Below are 12,513 nucleotides of genomic sequence, written 5' to 3'. Positions count from 1 at the left end.
TATAATAACACAGAAACTAAATATACTTTAGGCATATCATGTCAGTGGGGCTAAGGAAACCCAGAGGATATCATCTATTCCCAAACAGATGAAACCAGGGTAAATTCTGCAAAGTAACAGGGGCTTCTTTAACTTTCCCTCTCGTCGGGCTGAAGCATGCCTTGGTGCCCCCTGGCTCAGATCGGGGGTGTAAGGGGGCGGCTGGTGGGAAGTGATCCTCCCTCACAGGGGTAGCGAGGTTTTTCAAGGATGGAAGTAACCACCGGTACAGGCTGTTTGTCCCACTCTCCCTGTAGAAACAGATTTATTATGTTAGTAACAAGATGAGTTGTTTGGCAAAGAAACTGGTAGTATCCTTGATATTTAGACTGCAGGTTTTATAAAGTAACTGCACAGTTATTACTGTACAATATATCCAACATGTCAGCAAAAAATACAATCAAGGCTGTCTTGTGGTCTTGAGTGTATTTTTTATGGCGCATAGCTTTAAGACCGTGAAATGGCTGCGCCATTTTGATGCTACCAAGCCATCACCTTCAGTTAGCGTTCCATTGACTGCCATTCATTTTGACGTCACTTTGACAGCGAATAACTTTACATCTGAAGTGTTTAAAGACTCTTTGTCCATTGTTTATTTCTAAAGAAACACGACAATGTATAACAGGCTCCATTACCTTGTATCTCATGTTATTGCTCCGTAGCAGGCGTTTTTGTAAAAATAGGCTAACAATTGTGTCATAACCACGCAACTTATGTCGCACAGTAGAGAAATTACCGTATAGTACAGGAGAAACTTGCAGGCAGTTTTGACTTACATTAGCTGTTTAATTACTAATGTTAACTAGCATGTTAGTTAGTAATAATAACCCTGTGCCTATGTTATCTCCTTACATATACCTACGCTCTCCGTCTCTGCAAGATTCAGAATGATTAAGATTTCTCTTGGCACAGCTACCAGAAGACTTACAACTTTCAGACAGGTTGCTCACGTCACATTTACGTCGTCTCTCACAGTTGGAGCCTGCGCAGTAACGCTCAGCCATCACCGGAAAAGTGCTTCTAATATCCTTCACTGATCTCCGTCCAGTGCAACGGGATCTGTTGTTCCATTTTATATATGTCTATGGTTGAAGCTGATCTCCTCATTCAGTGAAGGTGAAAACAGGTGTGCATCCTTAGGTCCTCTAAGCAGTGGGTGATTGATTTGACACTGTCAGCTGATGGCAGGAAGGGTAAAATTGTGGAAGTTGGTGTGCTTGTGTGTGTCTAGCTCAATTGAAATGTTAGCGATTATTGCTTTGTGTTCTGTTGTGTATTATTTGAATGCTCGCCTGTTTGCCTGAGCAGATCATGGGTTGCAGTTCGGAGAGGTTGAGAGGGAGGGCTGTGGCGTTCAGTTGTCTTTGTTGCATTCACAAGTTTTTCTTCCTCTAACCATTTTTGTTAATAAAACAAAATTGTTTTTTTGCAAGAGCTCCTGCCTATAGTTGGTGCACCCCTCATCATTCCTTGCTAACTTTTCTTCTGCCCTCTATATGGATTATCAACACTACAAAGACCTGACTAACGTTTGGCTGCTGAGTTACTTTGAGATTATTTCACACATTGATGGCTTCACCTAAAACATCTTGAAAGCAGTTGTAGCCGAAGTCTTTCAACTGCCTTCCAGTGATGGCACCATTAATGGAACGCATGCTAGTTTTGTAGTTGAAGTTAATAAAATAAATGAATGAAAATTAATTTAGTTAACAGCATCTGTGTATGGAGAGATCTAGCAGTATATTTCCTTTCATGAGCCTCATCCTGATGTTTTAAATTATATGCTGGTTTCCAAACCTAGAGTAGCTAACTTTATGTTACCTGTGCTCTTGATGTTTTTACCCAAACACTACTGGAATTTGTTTCCTGGTTTGCACTTGCTTAAGTGATGTTATACATCAAGGAGGATGTTTTTTTTTCTTTCTTTTGGATAAAAAACCTTGATCAAGGCCTCTACATATTTTTTAACTGTAATTGATTTATTCGCTCTGATCCTGTGTGTGTGTGTGTGTGTGTGTGTGTGTGTGTGTGTGTGTGTGTGTGTGTGTGTGTGTGTGTGTGTGTGTGTGTGTGTGTTACAAGTTAAAAAGCTGTCCATCCAGCCTTTGAACTGGTGTATTTGGTTGCTTGGCAGTCGATTATAGTGTGTGTGTGTGTGTGTGTGTGAGAGATTGGGGGCTTACAGGAAAGAGGCGTGCAGTTGACTGGTTGCAGTGCATGGAGATGGGGGCTGTATTATAAAGGGAGTCCAGCACTTCTGTGGTGAATGTGTCCCACTGTAGTTGAGAATACTGCTCCGTCACACCCACCTCACCACACACACACTGGTCATTTCCGTGGAACCTGAAAGGAGGGCAGGATGGAGGGACGGAGAGAGAGAGGTTGAAGGAAAGTCGATAAAGGGAGGCAGATTGAGAAAGGAGGAAGAGATTGAAAAAAAAAAAAAAGCAGTTAGAATTGGCGTTGAGAGAACACAGTTTCACTTTAATGGACAAAGCATCTGGTCTTTGAGATTAAAAGTAGTATAAAAGTATAAAAAACTGGATCCCGGGAGCAAAGGACAAAGGGGGGTAGGGGTGAATGCTGAAAGCAAAAATTGCTTAGTCACACCAGGAAAATGGAGAGGAAAATGAAAAAGAAAGAATAAAGGACAAAGGGAACAAGCAAATGATTTGAGGGAGAGGGAGACTGTTTGTGCGTGTGCTACCTGTTAATGAAGTTAAAGTATTTCTGCAGGTATCCTGGGTCAACGTGGCTCTTGCAGAGCTCCAGCTTAGTTCGAGGGTAGTAGTGAATGTAGTTAACACACATTTCTTCCATGATGCCAAAACCTCCCTGAGGACAGAGAGATTTGGATAGAGATAGAGGAAGGTGTAGATATATAGTACAAAGAACAGATGTAGGTATTAGAGGGGGAGAGACAGAAGGGAATATGAAGGAGGAAGATGGATGGAGGAGAGAGATTAGAGCAGGCATTACTCAAGATATTTATGCTGTTGCTGTTAACAGTGCTCAAGGTGAACTTTAGCAATATAAAAATAGTGTGCTCCTCACCACTGTAGGCTTGCTCCTATCTTCTGTGTTATAAGTACACTTTGTTATGAGGACGTCACCCTGCAGGATCAAGCACAAATACACCAGCAGTTCACCATGTTTTATGTTCAACAAAGAGCACTGAAGATTATTTAAGGTTACTGACAAAACATGAGTTATTTTTTTATGACGTGCAGCAAACCAGTAACAGCAAACAAGACTTAACGGTGAAAACCACCACTATTTTCATATAGTTTTTATATATGCCTTTGCCCGGGTTTAGATTCTTCCTGTGAAGTCACAAAATGATTTACGGCAGGTAGACTGACTACAGTCACACATTCTGATGGGTCACAGATTTCGGCGCAACACCGGAAAAGTGCCTCTGTTATTGTATCCAGCCAGGTACAAGGAGATTTCTTTATATTGGCCTTATAGTATTTAATTTAATTATATTTTAGAAGTTGTCTGTCATAGTTATGGCTGATACTGAGGCAGGACCATCACAGAAAAAAGTAAATTAAACGAAGAACTACTAAAAGCTAAAAGGGAGAGTGACAGACAACAGGGCGAAAACCCGAGTCAACATTCAACAGATGGAGACAATAACAGGATTGGAAAGGATTCAAAACCAACCCTGAATTGACCCTCTTCCTCATAGACAGGTATATAATATATCTACTTCATTCATGAAATAACATTATGCGAGACGTGGTTGTACGTGAGTAGCCTATGAAATTACACCTACCTTCCATTTAGCACCCAGTTTTGATTTTCCCTGTACTTGTATAAAATGTTGTTGGGTTTCATAAAAGGCGCTATATAAACGACTTTCATCTTGTGTCTTGTGTCCCCCGGCTTGGACCCTGTTAATAACTGCTTGAAGTTCTACTTATTATTATATTATACTTTGGTTGCTACAACAATCTCTAGTGCTTTGGCTTGTGACAGCTAGAAAAGATCTTTACCTGGTGTGGTTCAAACACTACCACTTTTGTCCAAAGGGGCCAAGAATCAAAGAATCAACACAAACTGAAAGCTCCTCGTAGCTGCTTTAAGCAGCACCTTATCCAGCAGCAAGCTATTCTAATTATAATTTACTACATTAAATGCAATGAGAGAAAAAAAATACATCTGGGGAACTACCATTTAGTAGAAATTGGCAGAGTTTGCAGAATAGTAAAATTCCCATTCCTGTCTGATTGTAAAATCTGCACAGTGGAAAACTAAAACATATAATAGTCACTATCTTTGTCAAATGCAGGCATAGAGATCAAATTCATACTCACAGGTAAAACATTTGCCATTTTCCTTAGAACTCGGATTGTCTATAAGAAAGAAGACAAAAACAAATACAGCATATTAAAGAGAGAGTCCACCCGACATTCATTTTTTGATTCCTATTTTTAAAAACCTTAAACCTAATAATATGACCGTAAACTGTAATGTGATTATGAATGATGAATAATGGTTTCACTGACAATGATCTTAGTGCATTAGTGGACAGAGAAGTGCTTTTTAAGATTTTCAAAAATCATAATAGAATTCCTTGTTACCGCTGAAAATATTTTTACAGTGCATCTCTCTATCATCTTAATTTTGGGCATAATTGGACACTTTGTAGTATACAGTAGATCTATTTTCAAACACAGCAAGATAAAACACAGGTTGCTTTAGATGATTTCCTTGAGGCAGTTTTTATAGTTAATAGCTGTGTTGTGTGTGAAAAGGTCTATTAGCTTTGCTGAGAATGGTTTAATAAACTCTTCATGTGGCTATAATTAGGCTGCAGGGTTTGAAACAACACCACACACAGGTACACTTAGATTAGTTTGACATCAACAGCAGCTGGAGATTTTATCAGGCAGTCTAGCAGATGTTGGATGGCCTCTATGCAGTGAGTGTGTGTAGAGTGAATCTTTCCACGCAGCTTGCCACGATACTGTACTTTACCTTATGAAGCCTAAATTGATTTCATTACTTCTCTGTGACTGCATATCATAGATCATAGCAAATTCCACAAGAGCTCAGGTAATCAGTGATTGGTTAGCTATGTCAGTGTTCAGTGTATCTTAAGTAAGTAAGTATATTGTATGTGTGTGGAGACAAAGCTTGAGATGCTCATTCCTCTGTGCCATACACCTCCATTGTTGTACAAAACTATTAAAACAACATAAATGGGACACACTGTTGCACTGGCTGATGTGTTCCTTTATAACGATACACATGGGCACTGTCACAACTGCTTGCAGTTCTAGTTTGTTTTGAGATATACACTAGAGCGCCACTTGTGTATTCATCCACTGCTGAAAATATTCCCCAACAAATACACTATTTACTGCTGTTTAAGTAACTTTGCTACAAACTGCAGTGCCCCTGCTGTTTAAGGGAAATACTTAGAGAATACAAGTATACATTTGTGGACTGTTTTTAAAGAATTTGTTGACGATAAGAGAAATATAGAGACCAAACAATCAATCAATCAATCCCACTCCCTTCGCCCATTTTTTCTTTTTTTTAATATAACATGGCCAGTATTTTCACTTAAACACATCTGCAACAAGTACACAATGGACCATCAAGCATTTGCTTGTAATTTTCACATAATCTTTGTCCCAGTGGCACACTGCTCAGTGTGATGTAAGTAAAACTCACTTTTATCCAATCTAACACTATATACATTAATACAATACAAGATGCACAAAGGTGGAACACTGCACTGAGTTCCTCTGGGTAAACTGAGCCATTATATTGCTCACCTGGTAGTGTGAACTGAAGTGCTGGTCTTCCTGTACCACCTCCAGCTCTTTGCCTCCTCTCACCAAAACTGTCCTCACCCCACGCCCCGCCAGGTGGGTGTGCAGCTGAGACGCAAATATATAGATTCCTCCTGGAGGCAAAGCCTAGATAGACAAACAGACCGACCGAGAAACAGACTTTTTAGGGTCAAGCTCCAACTGAGATTTCTGTGCTTTAGGGACCAAAACTTAATTATATGTGGCATGCCAGCTGGAATATCTGCCCAGCATTCTTTCTTTATTTTAATACATACAGTCTGTGTACACTTGGAGGTGCAATATCCACTGAGGTAGAAGGTGTGTTGCTTGGGCGGGATAGCCATGATAGGAGTGTAAACGAGGCCCAGCTCCATGATCCCTGCATCGTACCGCCTCAAACTTGGGGTGTAATGCAACCGTATCCCTGATGAGTCAGGATGGCCTGCATAGAGAATATCATGGAATATTACAATATGCAACATGCAGTCAGTTTACTAGTAGATCATATTACAATACCAACCAGAATTATTTTGCTTTGTTAGCCATCTAACTAAGGCATATATTGCAAATAATTCAGCACAAGATCACACCAGTGTTGCTTTTATTCTGGCTTGATTATTGGTGTCAAGTTGATGCAAAGCCTTCACTCTATCTCTGTTGAACTGCAGGAAATGTTTGAAGAAAGAGATAAGATCAAGCACACAATCATAAAGCAAATAAGAAATGTCGAGAATTCAAAGATAGTTTTGTAGGATATATGCGTATTGTAAGGTCAGATCAGGATAAGCAAAGTAAAGTCTGTAGTGACTTGTACAGGCGAGATCAAAAGGTATATCTGGAAAATGTTAAATGAATCGCTCTGTTGAAGATAAGTCCAGCACTCAATGGAGAGAAACAGAGAATCGCATGTGTGTGTAAAAAAAAAAAAAAAGCCAAAAAAAGTGCATGTGTTACAGCTTATGCACGGGTACTGTATGTACCAGATATAAGGAGAGGGTTGTGGTAATGGACCTCAAGACGAAGGAACCTCGAGGAACCTGGTCCACCCATAGGCAGCCCTGCATCAGGAGGATAGTAAAAAGCCTGCAAAACACACACACACACACACATTTTTTTTATTCCTGTATTTTATTCCTGAACATTTTACATCTTACCCAATCATTTGTGGATTGTTCTATTTGGTATATTCAGGCATTGTATTAAATAGGATTGAAGGAAGACTATGAGGGGCCATCAGGGACATTATTCACAATTACCTCACACACATACAAGTAAAGTACTCTCACGCACACTGCTGAAATGCTTTCATATACACTACTGAAAATGTATACGCTCACATGCTATACTGAAACCTCACACACATACAAGTGAAATGCTCTGCTTCAAGGGGCAATTTTAGAGTTAGGACTTGGATTTATTTGCATCAAAAAAGTTATATGCAGGTACGTGGTGAGGATATGTTTGCAGCACTGTTTTCTTTTAGTCTTGGGAATAGGGGATGAATATAGTCAGTGGAAGGTGCCTATAAGGACAGAAGTAAGAGGATGTGTGTGGGTGTCTGATTCCAATCATACCTCAGCACCCATAGCCCATGCAGCAAGCACATGGCGACAGAAGTTGAGCTTGCCCGGCTTCATCTTGTCATCACAAGAGCCGCTATACTCTGGAACGTCGCTGACATCCGGAGAACATTCGAATACTTCTATGTGATGCACGATGGCCTCGTTACCTGGAGTTATCACTGACTCATACTGACAGGAACAGGGAGATGGAAAACAGAAACAACTGAAAAGTGAGAGTGATGTTGTTTTATGTGTTTTTACAGATACAAGTTTTGGCAATACCTTTACCTTTAAAGGTGTCCAAAAAAAAGTTCTATCATATATAAATTAAATATACAAACATTATATATACAAACATACATGTTTTGCAACAATAGCTTCCATATGTCATAATATTCTGTTTTTATACTCAACCTGTTCATATTTCTGTGAGAAAAGAATGTGAGGTGATGTGTTTTTTGTTGTTGTTCTTTCTAACCATGACAATGCCTCTTTTGTTTTGTAAGGCCCAGCCGGTAAACAAGGAGCAATAATAATAGCTGCCTGTGCACAATCTCCCCATCCAAACCACCCACTCTACTGTGTGTAAAACTCTGTGTTAAGTGTTTCTATTTTCAGAGGCATTTTTACCATAACAATGTGGTTCTTGGGCATGTTTTCAGGCAGCTTCTGTATGAAGCACCAGTAGGTGGTCTCTTGATTTGGGATGACGACATTTGGAGCCACGACATCCAGCGTCTGCACATCTGGAGGCAGTGTGGGTGACGGTGTGTCAGGGCGCAGCATCAGCACTCTCTGTACTCCTGTGTGGATCCGGGACAGGTTCAGCTGCTCCAGCGAGGCAAGTGGTTTATCCAAAAATCCATAGATGATGTGCACAGTTCCCTCCTTATCAATCACAAAATAAATCAGAAAAAATGCAGGGATGTGTTTTTCAAATTAACAGTCCCTTAGGATTATTATTTGGCTATAATGCCCTATGAAGGCAACTTTTCATTATGTTGTCATGGTGATGACGTTTGGTTTTGTGTCTGCAACTTAGAGGTCTGATGCGGCACCATGGAAACCATATTCATTATAATGAATGTTACAGTGGAAATTGTGCTGATCCGTCCAACTGTCTGAGGATTTTATGTCCACACTTAAAACCATGAGCTCTCCATGATAATCAGTCTCATTGCTTTTTTATAATGCACTTAAGACAGTATTGAAAATATCACAAACTGCAGACACACACACCCTCCCAGACACACATGCATAATTAACACATACAGTGCAAATACACTGTGTCAGGTTACACACTTAAACGCCATCTTTCCTGCCTTCCTGACATGCTATCTTCTCACCATCTGTTAACGGTCAAGTTCAGTATTGACAGACATTATTTTGGCTCGAGGCCATTTGCAACATATAAAGCAACAAATGCGCTCGCCCTTTACATGCGCTCAGGTAGAATGGAGAGGTGACATAAATGTACAGGAGAAGACCCTGCATTAATCAAACATTTCAATAGTACTTTTCATATAGATTAGTGAAATTCAGTGCTTAACAAAGCATCAAATAAAAAAGACAGAAAGATAAACAATAGAACAATGGGAGACTCATGACAACAGAACACTGCACTAGTGTTATAAGGAAGCCAGTAAGGTTGTTGACAGTTTACTCCGCTCATAAAGAATGTGACACAAGAAAAGCAGAGCAAGTCACAGCCATACCAACGGTGTCAACCCTCCTTTAGTAGTTAGAATTACTTGTTGCTATTGATTCTTGGGGGACCAGAATTTGCAAACTCAAGATTATGGATATAAAGGAGAAGCAGAGGCCAAACAAAACAAAATTCTAATAAGTGCACACTAGACCCACAGCTTCCCTGACATGTACACAGACACAGACTGTGGAAATAAATTTAACCACACCTCTATGAGGTAGTCTCTGGGATCACAGGTACTGAACGGTCTCTTGAAGAGTAGGTAGAATTCATCAGATTTGTGTTTGGCTTCCATCAACTCGTAGTCTTGTTGGCTGTCCAATGAAACGTGACCCTCGCTGTCGCTCCACGCATCCTGAAGAACAAGACACAACAAAGCCATGATTTTAAGTAGATATGGGTAACATTTTCTGAACTGAGGTTTTAAATAACTAAGGGAAACGGCTCATTTCTGTTTTAATAGAGGAATGGAGGTTGTTGGTAGTTGGGCTTAGTGGAGTTGGATTCACCCATTACTGAAGAAATTTCAGGGGAGCTATGTGTCCATGCAAACCGGGTAGGAGAGTATATCAAATATAAAGGGCAATTACATTTTTCTAATTATAATGCAGGAAAAAGGACTAAGTGGTTAGATTTAGCTGACAAATGTTTGAAAAGGAAGGTTTGTTGAGACACGAAAGAAAGCTTTGTACTGAGATGTAAATTGCCAAATAAATGTCATAAACTAGAGGAAAAATTATGTTTACTATTGTTTGTTAATTTTAAAATTAACACAAACCTACAGTGAAACTTTCACAATCCGTTGTATAAGATTCCACTTCAATACCAGGAAGCTTTGCAACAGCTCAGTCAATCCGCTTCTGTTATGTTTCTCACATTCATATCCGTCCAGAATAGCACCTAAGTTCTCTGTTTTGCTATCTCCCTCTCTGTCCCTCTTATATAACGGTTCCACACAAACTGCAAAAGATTCTGAAGCCAACGATTTTGAAAATAAATTAAATTGAGAGACTTGAACAAATTTGAACCTATCTTTGTCCTTTTTTTTAGATCCTGGTGGGGGCCTAAATTGAAAGTGTCCAAAATCGACCTAATTTGCGTCCTTACGCCAAGTGAAGGAGTTCAAGTACCTTGGGGTCTTGGAAAGACAAATAAGTCCAGGGTGCTCAGGAAGTTCAGTCGGATGTTTGAAGGTTCTCTTTGGGGTCGGGAATTCAATTAAGTGTAGAAAAAAAGGAAAATCCAAGGTACTCTTCTTCAAAATTATTTTAAAAGCCTTTATTTTACTGGCTATTTCATAATAGAAATTTTAAAAGACATAGGGAGAAGCAACCCACACGTAGTGCCACAGACAGCCTTCTTCAGGGGTCTTGTTCATGAGTGAGGGGATTGGCCAGAGAATCAACGCAGCAGGGGCAGTATTACATTCACTTTACTACACCGTTGTGACGAAAAGAGAGCTGAACCAGAGGGCAAAGCTTTCATGGTCTTCATGGTCTGAATGTAAATAAATTGCACTTACATCTTTCACTTACAAGTGGCACTTTGTAGTTTGGCTTTTTAGAAGCTATGTAGGCTACTACTTATATGTGATTCTTGCTGTTCCAAGTTTTTACCTTCATGGTTGAATGCACTTACTGGAAGTCACTTTGGATAAAAGCGTCAGCTAAATGAAATGTAATGTAATAATGTGCCACCAATAAAGTAGAAAGAAGAGGTTTGTCCAAGGAAGAACAATCAGAACTGATACTAGATCATTTTAAACTGCAATTAGTATTTACCCTGCTGTGATGGACAAAACGCAACTGTATGGACAAAATGCAAATGTAAAAGAAAATTGTTTTTTATTATAACATTTATCAGGAAATTTCAGGACAAAAAATATTCAATCTGTTAAAGAGGCTTGTATGTGGCAAAATAAAAATTAGGCATTTAACACATCTTAATTAGCACATTAATTTGGATATGTCAAATATGCAAAAACACCAATCTCATGCCCCGGGGACCACAGACAGATGAGGGAAACCACCATGGCTTGAGGACTTTTATGTAATCCCTGTGCATTTATAAATCTGACAAGTGAACATAGAGAAAACAATCGGAAAAAAAAGTGAGAGAGTAAAATGATTTGATTTTACACCTTGTGTAGAAACCTGCTTGATATCTACACCTTTTTAGAGGCTAACCTTGTGTCATTTTGACTTTTTATAGATTTAACTTCCCAAATCCATTTAAATTCAATCATTTGAAAGACAGATTATACACACATTCCTGCTTACCCCAAAATAGCTATTAGCTCCAGAGTCCCACAGCACCACCAGGTCAGCGTTCGTCAGCTCCCCTTGGTCAGACATCCCCAGGACCACGCCGTGTTTGAGCTCTGCGACCCTCAGCTCCATGTAAACCTCCTGGTCGGCGTAGCTGATGTTCCAGGCCAGCTGGAGATTCCCGCGTGGGTCAAGGGGCACGCGAAAGGGCATGGGGAGAGGTGGGAGAGGGCGGGAAGGGTTTGATTTAAGGCTGGACAATTCAATAGCGTTGGTGGGCCCCTGATATGAAGCCACCAAGATCACCATTAGAGCAGCCAGGGCAGTGAAGTACATGATGGTGACGTCCTGAAGGCGAAGGTTCTTATTGCAGATCCTCATAGCCTAAATGATGGGTCTCAATCAGCGTCAGTGTATTGGCAAATTCTCTCAGGATAAATTTTTTTTCGTCAGTCTCTTCTGCCAGAGTTGATGTGGAGTTCAAACCAGAAAGTTTTTCTCTGACACTAATAATTACAGTGCTGTAGTTACAATGCTGTAGTTCTGTCAGAGCTCGAACTCTTCAAATTCAAACACTCACTGGTTTTGTTTGCCTTTTCAGCGGCTCTGCTCTCCTTTCTGACCACAGTAGACTCAATATCTCCCTCGCAGTGGTCCGGTGTGGATGTTTATTCTTTTCCTTCCATGTTTTCTATCCTCTTAGGCCCTCATTTTCTGAAAGGTTTGGCTTTCTTTTGAGTTTTACTAACTTTCCAGTCTTTAGGTTTCTCTGTTTCCAAGCCCTTGTGGGTATTGTCTCTTTCCTTTTGCACAACCGCTCTGTCTCTCTCTGTCTCATCCCCCTCACTGGTTTTTAAGAGACTCCTCCCTTGTAAGTTGTCTGTTTTTATCCACCCTAATAGTATTACATTTGTTGAGGAAAATTAGATTGTATCCTTTAAGCCCTGGGGTCAACCATGATTCTGCACATCTGCCAGTCCCTAATTGATCCAAATTCAACCATGGACATTATCAACAACAATCTGCTTAGACAAACTAAACTTTATTGCCCGCTCCGTTTTCTTGTACATTTCATGACAAAAAGTATTCGACACACTATAGCTCTCACCTCACTTGTTGGGTATTTG

At 40.0% G+C, this 12,513-nt stretch overlaps 1 protein-coding gene across 1 annotated transcript; it reads right to left on the bottom strand.

Annotated features, from left to right (window-relative positions):
- Positions 1 to 176: 176 nt before the first annotated feature.
- On the bottom strand, positions 177 to 11,767 carry LOC114571332 (dopamine beta-hydroxylase-like). Its single transcript, XM_028602231.1, has 12 exons — positions 11,399 to 11,767; positions 9,328 to 9,474; positions 8,042 to 8,299; positions 7,424 to 7,600; positions 6,830 to 6,932; positions 6,125 to 6,291; positions 5,832 to 5,975; positions 4,362 to 4,400; positions 3,094 to 3,153; positions 2,747 to 2,874; positions 2,223 to 2,382; positions 177 to 290 (listed from the first exon to the last, which is right to left on the bottom strand). Exons 1-12 carry the CDS (start codon positions 11,765 to 11,767, stop codon positions 177 to 179), a joined length of 1,866 nt encoding a protein of 621 aa, XP_028458032.1.
- Between the last annotated feature and the right edge of the window lie 746 nt (positions 11,768 to 12,513).

This window comes from Perca flavescens, chromosome 16 (genome assembly GCF_004354835.1).
Source record: "Perca flavescens isolate YP-PL-M2 chromosome 16, PFLA_1.0, whole genome shotgun sequence".
In the NCBI taxonomy this organism is placed as follows: domain Eukaryota; kingdom Metazoa; phylum Chordata; class Actinopteri; order Perciformes; family Percidae; genus Perca; species Perca flavescens.
This window is presented reverse-complemented; position numbering and strand designations above follow the sequence as displayed.

What these genes read in the sequence shown, in the direction of transcription:
- LOC114571332 (XM_028602231.1), bottom strand. Translation starts at nt 11,767, where the DNA reads ATGAGGATCTGCAATAAGAACCTTCGCCTTCAGGACGTCACCATCATG. An exon ending in GAGCTAATAGCTATTTTGGG is followed by an intron (nt 9,475 to 11,398) that starts GTAAGCAGGAAT and finishes CTTGTTCTTCAG; the next exon opens with GATGCGTGGAGCGACAGCGA. An exon ending in CCAGAGACTACCTCATAGAG is followed by an intron (nt 8,300 to 9,327) that starts GTGTGGTTAAAT and finishes GTGATTGATAAG; the next exon opens with GAGGGAACTGTGCACATCAT.